This window comes from Pseudochaenichthys georgianus, chromosome 17 (assembly GCF_902827115.2).
Source record: "Pseudochaenichthys georgianus chromosome 17, fPseGeo1.2, whole genome shotgun sequence".
NCBI classification, from domain to species: Eukaryota; Metazoa; Chordata; class Actinopteri; order Perciformes; family Channichthyidae; genus Pseudochaenichthys; species Pseudochaenichthys georgianus.
In genome coordinates, this window is record NC_047519.1 from 21,332,282 (window position 1) to 21,351,489 (window position 19,208).

Sequence of the window (19,208 nt, forward strand, 5' to 3'; positions counted from 1 at the left end):
TTACACAACACACGTCTCACCTGCATGAGTGACTCTGCTTCCTGACATCTGCAGATGGAGAGCGGCCTGAAGAAATGACCCAGTGTCACAACTCCTTACCCGACGTGCCAAAGCTAACACTGCAGCTGCTGAGGCTTTCATAAGGTGGAAGTGCTGATTGTGAACAAAGTGTAGGTGTTGGGGCGGTCTGGCAGCGAGGGAAAACCTCACACTCCCCGCAGAGATGCAGCCGCCGAGCAGCTGTGGTTGGACTGTGACTCGGCCATGTCTGAATTAATGAGGCAGCAAAAGCCTATCTGGTTGATCTTGGATGGAGGCATTTAATGACTTGACTTTAAGAGCAATGACACAGTGCGGCGTATCGATCATCACCAAGCCAACCTGAAAACCCTCCAGTGTCACAGAGGAGAGAGGGCGTCACAGCACCTGCAGGGAGCTGACGAGCACCCAAAGGAGAGAGGAAATGACATCTATTTTCTGTTTCACATTGATGACAATGTATGCGGCATAAACGCTCCACTGACATTTTGTCATCTAAAATGCTGCTTATGGGAACCTTTGGGGAAATGTATGGAGAGTTTCTCATTGACTGATTATATATTTCTACTTATAAGCCCATTAAGTACTTACCCATGAGCTTCCATCTTTTAATGATATCCCACTCATTCTCCATATTTCCTTTTGTTAAAGTTCCTTTCCTTTTGCCTTATTTCCTGTCCTTTCCCATCATCAATTTTAATTCATTTCATTTACCTTCCTTTCCTTTTTTAGTTTCCTTTCCTATCTTCTCCTTTCTGTTTCTTATCTTTCCTTATGTTTAGTTCTGTTTCCTATCCTTTGTATTTTCTTATTTTTCTTTCTTTTTTGTTTAGCTTCCTTACTCTTCCCATCCTCCTATTTCCTTTCCTACAACCTCTTCCCATTGGAAATTCTAATTCTAGGTTCATCCCAAACGGCCATGTGGATGTATAATTCTTTCACTTAATTCCCTGCTATATCGGCTCATTATATTATACAGCACATTTACCAAAGAGAAGAACATCAGATAGTGGTAAGTCAGAGCTTGCCTTGTTCTTCTTAAATTGGGAGATGTGTACACAGAGAGGAACAACACACTGTGGGGTCTCACATAGTATAAAGTCGTATTAAATGAAATGAGGCTTCTGAAGAAACTCTGATATTCCTATAATTCAGTTAAAGGCAGGGACGACTAAAGTAGACTGACTGATAAGGCTTTGTTCATCAGACACACTTTCTACTAGTAAATAACATGAGCCGGGACTGGGGGGGCTATTTTTTGTTGTAGACGTTGGCGGAGGAATTTCTTTGGCCACAATCTCTGCAAAGTCAGGCTGGTTGTGGATAATTGGAGCGATCAGTGACATGCAATCTGGCTTAAAGAAGACATATCACTGTTGTTGATGGTGGCAGCGGCACGCAGAGGGAGCGGAGGAGGAGGGGGAGCAGGTAGAAAACAATCTTGTACACAGTATTGTGCCACATCATGGCAGAGAGCTCAGACTAATGTCTGTCCTCTGTCTTCCTTACTAAGATTAGTCTCTCTACGACTACAAGAGAGGAGCGCTGATTCAATGTGAAACCCCTGTGAAGCCACTAAGGCATGATTATTGATGCACAAGGTGTATCTGTGCAGCATTATATAACTAGTCTACTGTCTGCTGCATATCTTAAGGCATACTGTTTGATGTAAAGGGGAGGAATGTATGCAAATACGACTTTAAAAGGGTATGTTTACACTTCCTTGATAGCTGGAAGTGATGTCACAGCAACCACTGTGTGATTTCAGTTATATATACATCCCAGAAATAAATAAACAGGGGGCAAACATGGATCAAGTGACTGAGAAACTCCCTGCACAGTGCACACCTACATCGGACTTCCAATGTATTCTGGCTTATTAGACCAAACAGGTATCAATGACAATTTAAGGGACATTCTCACATTCTTACACCATAAGTACAAGTAACCGTGTCTAAAAGTCAGCCTCCGAGTTGACATTGACAGTGACACTTGGGGAAAAGAACTAAAGAAGTGTCAACATACTGCTAACAAAATAGCCGCCCGCCTGCAGAAACACTAACCTTGGGTGTTGCATCTCAAAAGAAAATCCAATATTAAAACCAATATAATGCAATTAGCTGATAAAACTAGTGTTTTTTTATCTTGTGAAAAGGCTAATGGCTAATGAAGTGAAAACACTGTGTGTGTGTGTGTGTGTGTGTGTGTGTGTGTGTGTGTGTGTGTGTGTGTGTGTGTGTGTGTGTGTGTGTGTGTGTGCGCGCGCGCTCGTGCGTGCGTGTGTGTGTGTGTGCTTACACCATGAAGTGTGAAGGGCTTGTAATGCTGCATTATCTAGTGACATCACACCATGTTACATAAAACCTGATAATGTTAGTGTTCACTGTTACATAAATAACAAAAAGGTCTCTGAAAAGCCACCAAGCCAAATTCTGCCTAAATATAACCAGCATGCATTGTGAGTCTGACATTACTGCCGGGCTGAAATGCTAGCTCGATCCTCACTGGGGCTCTAACAGACTGCCAGCAGACTTGTTTTGCTAACACTCTCCAAATGATAAAAATGTCACTCACAGTCCTATCCGGAGGCATGGCAAATTCACCCGGCAGCATCGGCATCATCCTCCCCGGCATGGCTGGCACTTTGCAAGTTTCTTTATTTATTTAAATAAACACATCTTCTGCTGAAATGCTAATCCTCACAGAGCAGGAAGTGAAATAGAAAATCCGACAACTGGTCAGAAAGAAGGTTCTGGGGTAATGCACTTTCCTACCTTCAGCAGATCCAAAACTATTTTCTTTGGGTTGAGGGTGCATTAGAAGTATAAATTAATCCGAACAGACCAGACAGCATTATAAACTAATATCCTTATGTAAAAGCATTTATGTTTCTTACTTCTTAAATTATCCTCAAACTGAATACAATTACAGGACGTGTGTGGATTATACACACTTATACAACTCATCACAGCTCTCAGACATGAGACCTAGTGCTTGTAGTGAAAATGTAACTGTATTTAAAACCAGATTATTGGCTTTCTTGCACAGGATGCTCATTTACTGTCATTTACTGTGGGGGCAACCATTTCTCACAGACCACACGCTATGGATTTCTCTCAGGCCTTTTAACCCCCATCATCCAGGACACACAGGAAAGAGCAACAGTAAGCTCTCAACTTGCCGATTTGTTGTTTTCTAAAGCAGTTATTGGAAATGATTTATACCCAAGTGGCCAGCCGCATGCATGAAAAAACCCCATGGGAAGTTCCTTCCAGCGACGAAACGCAGACATAACACTAAACGACGAGATGTCGACAGTGTTCAAAAATCTCGCAGTGCACCAGGACTTGTGTCGACAACAAGGCCCTGCCATCTCCCACAGGTTTCCCCTCCCCCCCTCCCTTTGCTCCCTGTAGCAGACAGTTAGCAGTAGCACTGCACCTCTCAAGGACACCACCACCAGAGAGGATAAAGGGAGGGGGGGTGGAGAAAGAGAGAGCAGAGAGAGGAGGGATACAGATAAGAGGGAGAGCAGAAAGCAGGTGGAGATATTTAAAAAAGGTTGAGCGGAAGAAAAGAAGGGAGAGATAATGCAGAGAGGGATGGTCGAAGATGCATACCGGTTGATACAGAGTGCAGGTACCAGTGAGTGAGTGGTCAGGAAGAAGGAAGATGGAGAGAGACCGAAAGAGAGGCAGCCATGGTTGCTTACGTCACCTTCAGGATGACATTGGCAGGACACACAGGTCTGCTGCCTCATCAATTCTACTGCTGTCCAAGGGGACATCATATCACACACACACTCTCTCCCTATGTCTCGTTCTCTCTCACACATCAGACTCCCCCTCCACACACAAACGCCCAGCCCCTGGCGACGTGGCTCTACCTGGCCGAACACACCCGCAGCCTCTGATTGGCTGCTGAAAGCCAGTAACACTCCCCCTGCTCCCCGGCCAGCGAGACTCTGCTTGGAAACAGGGAGGCTGTGCCGCTACACCAAAGGACACTGCTGCAGCACTGCTCCAATCCCATCCTGGTTCAAAAGATGACCAATAGGCAAACACAAAGACCAGCTAACTAACAATACACATTAGTGGTTCAACAGTATCTGATAGAGGTCATAACCCAAAGGAAAGTCACCTGATGCTGCACTGTGCTGGCCCTCCACAATACATCTGCAAAATCTTTCCACTAATGTCCCTGCATTTTAAATAAATTAATAGATAAGTCTACCATAGGATACATTTATTTTAACATGCGGCAAACGTTTAACAGAGTTAAATCAGATAGACAAAAACACAGAAGGAGAAACGGACAAAAATAGCAGTACCTTGGTTTTGATCACCTGAGATTATTTTTTTATCGACAACAGAGGAACTGACCAACCAGTCGGTCATCAGTACAAAACTCCTGCTGCGCAGCAACATGTGGTTGAAAGTGATTCAACTTTTCCACCCCGAGACAGATACCCAAACTTAACGTATCAGCATCATTACTTACCTGCTACCAGTGATCTTCTATTCACAAATATACCTGTAAAATTACCTTTAAAGGTCCCATGTCATGGCCATTTCTACTGATCACAATTCCATTGTTGAGGTATACTAAAACAGATTTATATTGTGCAATTTTCCAAAATCGCATTGGTTTCTCATACAGCATCTCTGTATAGTATGTGTATTCACTCTCTGTCCTAAACGGCTTGTTGGAGCTCCTGCCCCCCCCCCTCCCTGTGAGCCCAGTGGCCGTCTGCGAGACAGCGAGACACAGCAAAACCCAGCCCGAACACACACACACACACACCCGCAGCCTGGCTGGGAGTTTGTGTGTGTGCTCACACATCGACTTACAGCCTCGCCACGTCCCGCCGTCTCAGGGAGGAGAAATCGGTGGAGTTGCAGCTGAGAAAAGATTGAGTGTGTGTGTGAGGAAGTCCGCGGATTGGCCCATTTCGACCAATCCACGGACGTAACGTAACGGCTCCACGGATTGGTCCATTTGGACAAATGGGTTCATTTGGGTATGGGCACGTCACTGTACCCAGGAAGAAAACAATGGAAAAACAGAAATCTCCAACGAGGCGTTCTGGGGCAGCATAGACTGGTCTTTTCTGTGTTAGAGCTTTACTCGCTACAGGGTGTACTTTGAGGGTTTGTGACTCTGCAGACCGTTTACATGCATAAAAAGCTTCATAACACACAAGGGGACGGGTAATAACCGGAAAAGCATGACATGGGACCTTTAAGGTAAGGTGAGGCTGCAACAACACATCAGTTCTTAACTATGTGAGATATTCACCTTCTAGGCTTGTGAAGGTCATCGTTAATAAGATATAACTTCAACCTCATATTCTAAACCTCTTGCATTTAACCAGGTATGTTCAAAATATAATGATATTTTTTTCATTCTTGCAACTCTCAAAAGACCTTAAATATCAGAGCACTCCATACCCTATCTTGCATTGTTAACCAAAAAAGAAAAAGGTGTGTGTCTTCCCCTTTGATTTGGACCCCTTTACAATTGAATGGGTTCTTCTATGGCGGATGCAAAACCCCCCAACTAAGTTTCAAGAAAATCAGATCGGTATTTTATTTCATCTGAAGATAGACGAAAAATGAAAAAAGTGCTTCATAATCTGGCAGCGCTGGTGTTTTGGCTGCCGGATTTGGCATCCCCTCTGTACCTTTTGCCAGGATGGTCATCACTCACCAAAATCACACTGGTGTTAGTTATTCCCTCTAGTTCAATTGAAGAACCTTTCAAAGGTGCTGGGCCCTGTCTCCAGTCTTCACGCTAAGCTAAGTTAGCCTTCTGGTGACCAAAGCTTCATTTTTAATGAATGGCACCAATTCTCTTATCTAGGTCTCAGCTAGAAATCAAATAATTCTCAACATGTCAAACTTTTCCTTTGATAAGAAATAAAAGTGTAACACTGGAGGTTAAGCGGGTAATAGGAAACATGTGAGAACATGAGACGGACGGAGGTGATTTAATGAAGCTGCTCACCTTTTCCTGGTACTGCCGCCTGGAGGAGTCCAGGGACTGGATAAGAGCTGTTGCATGGCCAATGAAAACAGCATAGCAAGTAGCTCCTACAATCATACTCAGCATGGTGAGCCAGATATCTGAGAGACTCTCCGGGGCCTGCCGGCCATAACCGATGCACAGCATGTGGCTCATTGCCTTGAACACAGCGAAGGAATACAGCTCTGACCAGGTATCATTCTGTGGAGAGAGAGAAAAGGTTGATAAGCAAACAATTAAAGACATCAATGTAACATAAAAAGGCTTGTTTTGGGGGAGAGCGGTGGCAGAGTAGGCCGCCAGAAAAAAGTTAGGGACAGCAGGGTCGTGGAATAACTCTTATTCAAACGAAAACCCCAGGGACAGAGAAGCATTAGAAAGAAAGAGGGAGGAAGTAAAAACGACATCAGGGGAATCCTTCGAGGCCTAATCAGTAAAGTAGAGTCGGTTCGGAAATTATTTCCTCAGAGAGGAATGATAATGAGAGGTCATTAAGTATGCCCTCTCAGAGCTGTGAGAGTTGGAATCTACTCCAGGCAGCCGCCACCGGGCAGCTTGTGGTGAGAATAATGAAGGGGAAAGCCTCAGGTCGAGAGTCACAGAAACATCAGGGGCATTGGTCATGTTGTCCGAACACTCTGAAAACATTGAATCAACACTTTTCTAGATGTAAATAGTGGCTCTGTGTTTTTCCACTGTACAGATTTTGGCCAAACCTCCCTTCTTCACAAAGAAAGAGACGGGGGGGGAATGAGCGATCCGAACAAGCTCCATTGATCTGATACCTTTGTCCAGCAGCTTCCTTTGTCTCTCTTTTTTCTTTCATTAGCTCTCAGCGGTGACTGTGGTGACCTCAACCTGAACAGACTTCTGATGCCAATTAATTAAAAGAAAAACCAAAAGCCGGGGTTGAAGCCCAGTTTTTTTTTTTGCCTTATTGAATTCATTCTACCAGGGGAACAAGAATCTTTTATAATGAAACTGTAATATTAAAGCAGCTTAAAAAAGGAGGTTAAAAACAGCCTCCTTCAAAAACCTCTCAGAGCTCAACAACATTGTCTACACACACTCCTCTAGCAGGCTACAGAGAGGACAATTATTCTTCAGCAAAGGCAATAAACGATATCCTCTCTAACTTATGGATTTGCATTAGCAGTCCAATATTGTATGCGCCATCACATTATAAAACACACTTTCCTTTCCTGGCTCATTCCAAAAAACTCAATCAGCCAATCATTCTGTTAAAGTCATGTATCTGCAAAAACTTTTCATGAGTTGAGAAAAGTGCATATATCATTTTAAATGGCTAATTCTTCAGGGTATTTAAACCTTGGGGTCTGGGAAATTGCCACGAAGAAAAAATCAATAAAAGCTAAATAAAGATTGATTAATAATAAAATGAATCATTAGAAACTCTAAAGAGCAAAACGATAAAGTAGATTAACAATACAACATCTTGTCTTGTGTCTGTTTGATGAAGTTAAAGGGACAGACACAGGGAACGAAGCACCTCTACGTCACAAGAAGAAAGAAACAACTGACTCCAAAAATAAATACAGCTCCACCAAGTGGGCTGAGGCTAAATGGTGTATGTGAAAACAGAGAGAGAAACGGTGGAGTGAAACAGGTTGAATAATAGATGAATGATGAGCACTTTGATTCCAAAATAGCACAGGCAAGATAAAGGCAGAGAGAGACTGCATATCCTTATAAGTCTCTACAGGCCTCCCCAGGGACTTCAGTTTGGGAACTATCCGTTGCTTTGTTGGTAATCACCGTCTCCATTAGCTGCAGATAGTGGGTTTGAAGTCGGCTCATAACGCAAATGGTTTCAAATTCAATCTCCAGTGTCCTAAAAAGGCCTTTTTGTGTTTGCCTCTGTGATCTTACTGTGCGGCAGGCCTCTTATCCCACATACAGATGAACTCAAAAATATATTTGACCTGCCAAACAGAGTGAGCAGATGTTATATATATACTTCCAGAAGTGAAAATACAGAGTGTGTGCTGACTTTGAGTTAATAGCAGCTCTTTGAGAATGTAATGCTCGTCAGAAAACAACATGAAATATTAAATATATTAGATTTAATATTTGTACACAAGGTGATGACAGAGTAAAGGTATTTGTTCGCATGTGTCGAAGAGGTTCATTAAACATGAACATGATAATCAAAGTGTTAAGATATAAGCGTGGCAGAGTTGTGTGAGTGAGGAGCATCAGACCTGTGTAGAAGAGATATAAAGAGAAAACACCCTTTGTTACAGTTATGCATTAAGTATGTTACTCATTTTAGTTTAAGGACATCCTCCCAATGGTCGTCAAAAACAAACCACAAATGTTAATCTCATGTTGCCGCTAGAGCATCACTTAAAACATTTGGGGAACTATCCATTTACAGGAATCCATCTGGTATTTCCGTCCGCACCAAAGTGGGGGACCAACACACCGACATTGACCAAAAGGGCACATAAACACTTTTGATTACCACTCTCATCAGGTCACACCTCGCTGGCTGCGGGACGGAGGCCATGTGCCGGACTGATAGGTGCAGAGGGGGGGGGGGGGAAGAAATGACAGAGACAGGGAAGAGGCAGATAATGGAAACTGAAGTCACATCAGACTGAATGACCGACCTCTATGTGTGTCCGACTGCCGACAAACTGGACAAATATCAAAAGATAATCTACACACATGTAACAAAGCTTCTTCTCTGGCCCTGTCACACACACACACACGTGCGCGCGCACACACACCAGGTTACGTTTACAATGGCTTATCTGAGTTTATTGTACAGTCTGCTCCGTCTCCTGCTCTCTCTGTCTCTCTCTCGGACTCACTGAGTGTGTGTGTGTGTGTGTGTGTGTGTGTGTGTGTGTGTGTGTGTGTGTGTGTGTGTGTGTGTGTGTGTGTGTGTGTGTGTGTGTGTGTGTGTGTGTGTGTGTGTGTGTGTGTGTGTGTGTGTGTGTGTGTGTGTGTGTGTGTGTGTGTGTGTGTGTGTGTGTGTGTGTGTGTGCGGGGGGGGCAGTGCATTTGATATTACATTTCAAGGCCAAGCGGAAAGTGGCACTCACAGTATTCGATCTATCAACATGAACCCTGTGTGATGGTTGCCTGGTTTGTGTGGTTGTGTTTCATTCAATGAAACCCTAATTCACATTGTTTATAGTTAAACTAATTAGCTTTGTTGCCGACATAATAGGACCGATACCACACGTCTGTGCGATAAGTATGGAGCCGGAGTTAGTCAGCTTGCTTAGCTTAGCAGGACTGGAAGCAAAGGGAGACAGCTTGCCTGGCTATAATTGGCACGTCAAATCATAACTTGTTTTTACATTTCTGTTTGTCTATGGATTAAACAGAAAACATCTAAACCTGTTTTCTTACTTAGTGCACTCCCAGACTAGCTGTTTCCCCCTACCTCCAGTATTGTAGCTGTTGTACTGCTTTAATACCTGCATGTGTAGATGAACGTGTTCAGCATTCCCAAGTTAAACAAACCTTTTACAAGTACTCTCCTCCAGTGACAGAGACACTTACATTATTAATTATATTTCTGAAGGGGAACTCCAGTCAAATTGGGCTGACTGTTAGACGCAAAAATGAATCATTTGCATCTGATGTCGACTTTTAGCTTCTAATAGCAAGTTCAAAGAACATATAGAATATGTTGTTGTATAATGCAACTTAAAAGCTTAAATTATCCGTAAATGCCCTCGTCTTTTCAAACTCCACGACCCCAGTTTCTAACACAGGCTTTCAGGAATATGTTATTCTAAGCCCAGATGTGTGGCATTTAGAGTTTTCTTTTTACTTTACAAAGCTCCTGTAGAGCAACAGAAAACGATTATGACCATGACTGAAATAACCTTTATGTGTAGAATATGTTCCATATATGTTTTTTCAAGTCTATAATCACTTTTAAGCTGACAGTGTGCAAATTATGAACAATTGAGTTTGCATTTAAGATCTTAAAGCAATCTTTAAAGAAGATTTCTCACTAAGATTTGATGATGACTTTTATAGTCTCAATTAAGTCGAGATGGTTTAGTTTCTAAATGAAATGATCTCAGTCAGAATGCCAAATGTATTTACCTGTCTTCGAAGCAGCATTTTATTGAGTAGTTCTCTATACAATACCCTTTGTTTAAAATATGTTTAATTACAGTGACTTTACTTCTTCTTGAGTGTGATATCGTAGCATTGCTTGGCTTCAGCACAATGGAAACACCTGAGTTCCTCTGGGACTGAGATAATCACATCCTTTTCTCTCCTCACCCAGAAAACAAACACCGCCTATTACTGAGGTTAGACAACAGCTTTCACTTTTCATGTGCATATGCTGTTACAGGCTGAGTGAGTAATCCAATTTGCACCGTCCAGCAGCAGACCTGTAATACTGTTTGGTTAAAGTAGGTGCAGTAAGTAAATAAAGTGATTTAACACATATGTAGCAATTACCAGCTTATCTTCTTCGAGGTAGCAGACCACTGTAATGCAAAGCCCCCTCCCGCTGATGGCAGTGAGGGATAATAAAACTGCTCTGTGATGTGGATACAGTGAGGGATGGGTACACACACACAGTTGTAATTACAGGGTTGAAAATATACACCCTGTGTCTGTAAGTTAGCACTGCTGCCAGTATTATTATACAGTCGTCTTCAATGATGCAGTGAGGCTCTGCTACCAAACTGCACTAGAGATGAACTATATAGCTGACAAAGCTGCGTTAAGCTAATGCTAAATATAATCTAAATGAAATGAATGGGTGCACTGCAAAAACAACCTTTGCTCCCTGAGGTATTACAAGTTCGGCTGAACCCAATTACTGGTTGGAGGATGTCATCCAGAGTTACACAGTGTCCTCAACGCCTCCATGGGTCCTGCCTCTGGGTCCCTCACCACCAGAGCCACTGTAGGGTGCGAGGCGTGATGGATGGCCTGCTGCAACACAATGGCTAATGTTACAAGTTGTCAGCCACTCAATAGGAGGGCGGTCTCAGGTGGCTGTAGGCTGCCTGTACCATGCCAGAGCGGCCCCTTCGCCTCAGAGTGAGGGCTCTCTGGAGACGGGCTGTCTTTGAGTGTACAGAGAAAGAAAGCAGTTTCCTGTCGGCCCCAAACTCCATCATCCAGGACTTCAAACTCTGCACACTGCACAAGGTTGTCTTCTGGTGAGACATGTTAGTTTAAAGCAGATCAATTAAGTAGTCGTGGAGTTTAGGTTGTGATAAGTCAGCACTGAATATGTAATTCTTACAAGTGAAATAAAATACCATTAATAGTTTAAGATCAAAGCTGCATATTTTATATCCAACATAGCCTAAGTTTAATGTCTTGATTCATGTATCAATACACAAAAGATGCATCTTAAATTGGATTATTTTGTCTGACCAACCTACCAAAACCACACTGTAAAATATTACCATGATTTCACAATATTTAGTTGTAATATTTTACAATAAATTACTCTTTTACCACTTTACAGTCTTTACCTGTAATGTTCACAATATAATACTGTAATTTTGAATTTGAAAGTGAAAGTGCATTCGGATTCTCTAAAGTACCGCAGTCTCTTCTCCTAAGTCCTTTTGAATTCTCCTATCCACTATCCCTTAACCCCGTGACGTTTCACTCGGAGGTCAAGGAATAGGAGATAGGGTTAGAATTTAGGAGCTGATTTTTGGATTATCGGAACGCAACCCTGGTCTGCCCCTGGCTCCGCCTCTGCCCAGGTGCACCTGGTCTTCCCCTGGCTCCGCCTCTGCCCAGGTGTTCCAAATTCCACTCAGCCGTGTGTATATAAAGAGAAGCTGGAGGAGAAGGATGTCTCGCCTGTCCTAACGCCGGGAGACACTCTCCTTAGAATACCTCTTTGCCATTTTGAGCTGTAGGCCATATTTTTGCAGGTGTCTTTATGTTTAGCCTGGAGGACCTGGTAGTCCAGTTTTCGTGGCTTTATTTTGTTTCCCATAGGGTTTATAATTGATTTTTGGTTAGGGGGGGGAAGTTCTGGGTCCTACGGCCCGTGGTGTGGCTGGCTCGGGTTCCCTCCTTCTGTTTGTTCCTTTTGGCCAGTCCTCCAGACCTCTTTTTGTTTCCCGTTTCGCTTGTGTGAGCAAACGGCTGATTATCAATAAATGCTCGTAACCAAGTACCGGTTATTGCGTGTATTCTTTCATGTTGCGGGTCTCAGCACCAGCCACTACGCGGAGTAGAGGTTGGGGCCGTAACAACATGTCCAAGACACTGTGAAATGTACTTTGCACTTCAATGGAGTAATACAAAGTTAAAATGGGCATTTTCTTTGTTGATTGAGCTGATTGAATTGTGTAGTTATGGTAAAATCCCAGTGGACTAGTCAGATTTACAATATATTATCGTATTATTTACATTTTTATATTTACAGTAAATTACTGGCTACTGTGTTGCATTACTTCTACAGTAATAGTGTGAAAATACAGGTAATTACTGTAATTTATGTACAGCAAGGTACCATAATATCACATCTCTGTACTGCTATATCACAGTAATTCCATGGGCATGGCAACTGTAAAGTCACAGTATTTAGTTGTACTTTTATTCTAATTTACTGTAAAATATCTACAGTAAATTACTGTGAAATATTCACAGTCAATTACTGTGAAATTCATGCAACTAGTAGCCAGTAATTTACTGTAATTTTACAGTCAAACTTTTACAGTGCAGATGTGTATTTGAATGTAAAGGTGGAGCAAAGACATTTTTGGAAATAGGCTGAAACTATTTGAGAGATTATCAATCATTATTATTATTATCATTTGTTGTGGATTGACTGAGGAAAGAATGTTGCTAGTATTACCTTTTTCTTTGAAATGAAAAAACATTGATGTATGAGTCAGTTTGTGCTTTGCATTCAGAGTTGTTTTGTGGGTGTATTTCAGCAGAGGGCAGCCAGTGGATGTTTTACATCAAAGACTGGTTTGGACATTGTTAAGAGTCAGCCTCGGGGAGAGTGGACACACCTGCTGTGGATAAAATCTCTTAACGTCTGCATGCTGAGTATTGTTAAATTATAGTACACAAGTTGAAATGTATGTTTTATTATTTTAAAGATAACACAAAAGTAATGTTGGCTGAATTATATAAATAGCAGATGCCTCCTCCTGTTCTGCCTTCTTATAGTTCATGTTTATATATTATATTTCCCCATCAGTTAATTTTGATTAAATATCCCATGAAAGCACCATTCATCAAACCCAACATTTTATTATTATTATTATTATTATTATTGATGCTGAGATCCTGAATCAATTGTATAATATATGGTTTTGTCAATACTGTCCAGCTCTACATAATAGTACCATAAACATGGCAGTGTGTCTGTGTCTGACACCTAAAGCAAAAGGCCTTTGACAGACATGAGAGGGGGGACATTCATCCTCCTCCCCACATTAACTTGTTCAAACAGTAATTACTTTTGTAAAGCAATAAAAAAACAACAGCCACTGCTGCCATCCAGGAAATAAAGTTGTTGTGGCAGGCTGGATGAATGTAAAGAAGCGGGACCCAATCTTTGTAAAACCCCATTTGGACCTGTGCCTCATGTCTGGGTTAGTGTGGTCTCCCCTCACCAAGTGAACGGCTGGGCTCACAGACAGGACCTATAAACAAGAAGCTTTTATCTCTCGGAGAGAGACATGGCAACAAAGAGACCAGCTGCCGGGCCATATCCCCCATCCCTCCGTTTTCCTCTTTTATCTTTCCTGTCATCAGCCCACCATGTTGAAGAGGAGCCACGGAGGGATCCAGAGGTGCTTAAATCTCTGGTTTATTTTTCACAGCTTTCTCATTATTTTCAGATCGGCTGCAGAGGGCATGGATATGAGTCATTTTCTTGAGTTGTTGGAAAGTAATGCTGTATTTTCCTCCTGAATCAGTAATTGCAAATTGCAACAATAACTAGGATAATAATAGCTCCCTGAATAGTGAATAATTACACTATTGCCAGAGCAGTGATTCTCAAACTTTTTTCAATAATGTACCCCCTTTGAAAAAAAAATGCAGCCATGTACCCCCTGATCAGCACAAAAACAATTTGTTGGGGAAGAAATGCCTATATAAAGAGGTACGGCACAGCGCTGCACCATCGGTGTCTGATTTATTAAAACAACAACCTTGTAACTGAGAAACACTTAAATGCTACATTTCAAATGTTTACAATCCATCACTAAATGTATGGCAAACCAATTTTAACATCATGCAATAACACTAAGACAGGGGTTCTCAAAGTTTTGATGAGTGAGGGCCAATTTAGATACCCAATATTGGATTGAGGGCCGCCCAAGAAAAAACGGAACACAAAATAATTCCAAAACAAATCCTTTCTTTATTGTACTAACCAATTACCGCAACTCGCGAGATGCCTAGTTGCCATGCAACCAGTAGTCTAGCAAACTTTCCACAAGCTGTCATTCATAGTTTAGGAATGACAACCCAGGGGGCGCAGTTTTACCATTCTTAAATTCCATTCTAATTCTTACTAGATACAACCATGGAGGATTAAAATATAACGCATGCATTTCAGCGTGTCACATTAACTATCGCGGGCCGCCAGAAACATTTCCGAGGGCCGCCATTGGCCCGCGGGCCGCACTTTGAGAACCCCTGCACTAAGACGACATTAGTTGCATTGAACTGATCTTTTTAATAAGTTGTACTTACAATGTAGTGAGAAACATGCGCTTGTGCTTCACTGAGGATCTTTGTTATTCTCAGTGACAGGAAGGCCACTACAGTTATTACACTTCGCGTTTTGAAATATGTGTAACTCTGTTAATATAAAACCCACACTGCTCAAACTTCCTTACATTTTTTTTCATTAACATAAAAATAAATCTCACGTACCCCCTGCAGTACTCCAACGTACCCCTAGGGGTCCGTGTACCCCCATTTGAGAACCACTGATAGAGGACCCTTCACTTTAGACAGCAGCATGACACTAGGGGTGTAAATGTGGGTCCACAACCTTGGTTCACACTGAATAATAATGTATAAATACTATATCTTAACTACTGTTGCTTAAGTGGCAAGGACATTTTGTTCAGACTGTGTTGCTCCCCTGAGGATGAAGCCTTTGATATATGAACTCTAATCACCAATCTCCTATCGATATAAGACTTTGATGTTCTCCTGGCTTTTCATGTTGCACTATATTCATGTCTCAATTTAATTTGTCCAATATGTTTGAATATACCCAAGAAGGCTGCCCTAATGAGGTGTAGTGCTAAATCGATCAAGTTAGAAGCTAACACACCAAACTAAGACAGAGGACGTCGAAGACATTATAGCAGATTAACATCAGTATATTAGCATTAGCATTACGAGCATGATGCTGTTAGCATTTAGCTCAAACCACCACTGTGCTCTCCAAAGAGCTGCTTTGTGTGGCTGTAGACTCTTAGTTTTGTTTCAAATTATTAAATGTCCATCTTTGAGTATGACCCAAATGCCTCCAATAGTACAAGATGCTTAACAACGCAACAGATTTATTTTTGTGCCAGGAAAGGAGTTGAAAGGGAAATAAAACAACTTTTTTCTGGTGCAAAAGTTCACTCAGAGATTTGAGGCTTTCCTCCAAGAGAAAGAGTTTATCATGGTCCAAAGATATTGATTGACGTTCAGACTATATTTCCTGATCAACTTCAATCAATATTCTGTGACCAACGTTAGCTCTTTGCCAATCAACGCAGAATAAAAGATGCTGATCCAGTTCTGGGGGGGATATGTGCAACTTGGTATGCGCAGACACGGTTCCCCATTACATACCTCCATCTTGTTGAGGGACACCCAGCAGTCTGAGGGGAAGTCCTGCAGCATGGGGACCAAGAACTGTAGGCAGCCGTCCCAGTGACACAACAGCAGCATCATACCAATCAGGTTAAAGATCCGCATCACCGCACTAGCCAGGTCATAGGTCATGTGGAAGATCTGTAGACAACAAGACAGGAAGTGGGGGTTACATTGTGCTGAGACATGTGGAGATAGAAAAAAAGGAAGAGCCATGGAATTCTTCCGGCAAAGGTTGAAAAGCTATTATATGGTGTTAAAAATAGAGCCGGTTCAACAACTCCTGCAGAGCAGCTACAAGTGCGAACTTTGCTTTGGAAAGTTCCTTGGATCTTTTTTACTTTGTGGAACTTTTCAAACTACTTTATCAATCCCAAGTGGATATAAGGTTTTGTGACAGTTATAATAATTTAATTAATACATATTTAAATAGATACAGTCCCTACCAAAAAGCATCTTCATGAACTCATGGAATATGGCGTTCATTTTTCAACTTTGTCAATGGCTTCCCACTAAGCTCCTGGATTATACCAAATTAGATTAATGAGCAGCGGAGACAAGTTCACTTCAGTCCCACATCAAACGCAGCAGGAGCATTTGTTACACAGAGACACACGACATCAATCAGAGGCTCAGACATGCACACAGAGTCCAGTCACACACACGACACACTCACGCAATCCCGCAGGCACACTGATACACCAACAACACAGACAGGCATGCCAACCCGCTCACATACACACATTCACACAGAGTGATGGACAGGGACCATCATGATCCTTAACAACTGTGAGCCTATGTCGTCTCACACATCAATCATAGTGAGTCACTGGACAGACACTTAGGCCAATCATCTATCACCTGACTGACGGACGAACCTCCCGTTGTTGGTGCTTTACGTCTGCATGCTAATCGTTATTAGGTCAAGATCGGAAGAAATGGCAAACTTTTCACTGTAAGAAGGTCTGTTAAATGGGTCATGTGTTACTTGGTGTAGCAGAGAGATAAGTGATGCTCTGTGATGGGAGGGATGAGGGATGAGACTGGACATGAATCACATGTGCTGATCTTTCTAAATGTCACTTTAACCTTTATGGGGTTTTCTCTGTCAGTTGATATCAATCCACAACTGACCAACTACGGTCATTTGTCCTCTCATCCACAGGTTGGATGAGAGGAACTGTGATGCACATGGTCCTGTTGTGCTGGCTAATGGTGATGTTCAGCACCACGGACAGCTCATACTGTTACAGGAACTAAAAGAAGCTAAGGGCTGAGATTCTTTGATTTCAAAATAAACGATGACATATAATGCCCAACAGACTGGGCTTTGGAACTGGTCGTTTCCTTTGTGTCAGTGTCTCACTCTTCACTCCATCTCCCCTCATTCTCCATGCATGGCAAGTATCACTTCCCATCATGCACCACTGTGTGTGTGTGTGTGTGTGTGTGTGTGTGTGTGTGTGTGTGTGTGTGTGTGTGTGTGTGTGTTAGTTTGATTAATAAGTCGCTAGCTCACGTTCATTTATATTCAAGATTCAAGCTCTTTACTTCAACATTAATCACAACAACAGAATGAGGAGATTCTGCTCAGCATTGAATGAGTAAGAGCACCATTAGAGCTCGTCAAGTGTGAGCGCGAGTGTGTATGAGAGACAGGGATTGACTGTGAGTTCAGGCCATGTTCCTACTTGTATTCACTATTGTTCAGGTGTACGTCTGCGCGCGTGTGTGTGTGTGTGTGTGTGTGTGTGTGTGTGTGTGTGTGTGTGTGTGTGTGTGTGTGTGTGTGTGTGTGTGTGTGTGTGTGTGTGTGTGTGTGTGTGTGTGTGTGTGTGTGTGTGTGTGTGTGTGTGTGTGTGTGTGTGTGTGTGTGTGTGTGTGTGTGTGTGTGTGTGTGTGTGTGTGTGTGTGTGTCCCATCATATCTTCAGAAATCCAATTATCCAAAGGTCAAGTTTGCAGCCGAGCCCCTCTGCACTGCTCACCACTGCAAAATGCCAGCACCAGGCTGCTGCCAATACTGGCATAAACTTAAAGTCGAGTGATCTTGTGACATTGTTGGACTTCCTGTCTCCCAGGCAGCTCCCTTTCATTATAGAAAGGGGAGTCCAATGGAGAACTTGGAGCAGATCCCCGACAAAGTGCATCCTTCACAAAGTAAATCAAAGCTGAGTGGCCAGAAAGTGCAGGATTGTGTGATTGAGTTCAGTTTACTCGAAGAGGGGACTACCTAGCAACTGCACCCATCTTCACATCCAAAATCTGTCAGGCCTCTGAGGAAATACCAGCTTAACCTATCCGATCCTTTTAAATGAACAATTACTGACATACATAATCGCATTCAACAGCCCCCTAGTGCTGCATATTATCATCACCTGCTCTTCCTCTGGCACCTTAATTGATTAAGTGCGTTTGCCCTGGTAATAGGCTGCTTATTAGACCGCCTGGCGTTGCCTGTGGGACCACCAGGTCAGACAGAGACACAGAGGGTAAGTGGGGGGTTTGTGTGACAATAACAGTAATTAGAATGCAAAGTTTGTTAAAGCTCAAACATCCTGCTGACATTTTACATTTCTCACCAGGTGGCAGGTGAGAACATTAATATGGAGCGTGCAGGTGGAGGAGAGCAGGCAGACTGTTGCTTTGATCGCAAGCCAACATCAGCATATTGGAGGCAAACCAGTGACCTTTTATCAGACTACATTGGGTTTTGTGCGTAAGAGTTGATATAATATTTACTGAGGGACAATCCTCTTACCTCTTCCCATTGGTGAATGTAGCGTATTAATCTAGAGAGCCTCAACAGCCTCAGAAGACTTAGGATCTTGGTAAAGCGGACGATCCTCAGGGCCCGAGCAGTCTTGTACACCTCCGCGTCGATCCCTTTCTCCACTATGAGGAATATGTAATCCACTGGGATGGAGGACACAAAGTCTACAATGAACCACGTTTTTAAGTACTTTTTCTTAATGGTTTCAGGGTCCAAAATGATGTCTGAATTGTCTTCAATGATGATTCCAGTGCGAAAGTTTAGCACCAGGTCCATAAGGAAGAAGGTGTCGGAGACCACGTTGAAGATGATCCAGGGCGTCGTGGTCTCGTCCTTGAAGAAGGTGATGCCGACGGGGATGATGATCAGGTTGCACCCCATAAACAGCAGCATTGTGAAATCCCAGTAGAACCTAGCAGGTGTGTGACGTCGTGGTGTGTGCATGACAGTGTGTTAACATGTATTTGAGTGTGTATGTGTTGAGGGGGAAAAGGGGGAGGGGGAAAAGACAAAAATAGAGTCAGATAAGAATGAGAGTTGCTGTGGAA

General features: G+C 42.6%; 1 protein-coding gene across 1 annotated transcript in view; it reads right to left on the reverse strand.

Annotated features, from left to right (window-relative positions):
- LOC117462981 (potassium/sodium hyperpolarization-activated cyclic nucleotide-gated channel 2-like) overlaps positions 1–19,208 on the reverse strand; it is a 35,476-nt gene that overhangs the window by 12,875 nt on the left and 3,393 nt on the right. Inside the window, exons 2-4 of the mRNA XM_034105373.1 lie at positions 18,649–19,072; positions 15,868–16,029; positions 6,046–6,264 (exon numbers count right to left, since the gene is read on the reverse strand). Coding sequence (XP_033961264.1) covers positions 6,046–6,264; positions 15,868–16,029; positions 18,649–19,072 — 805 coding nt within the window. The remainder of the gene's footprint in view (positions 1–6,045; positions 6,265–15,867; positions 16,030–18,648; positions 19,073–19,208) is intronic.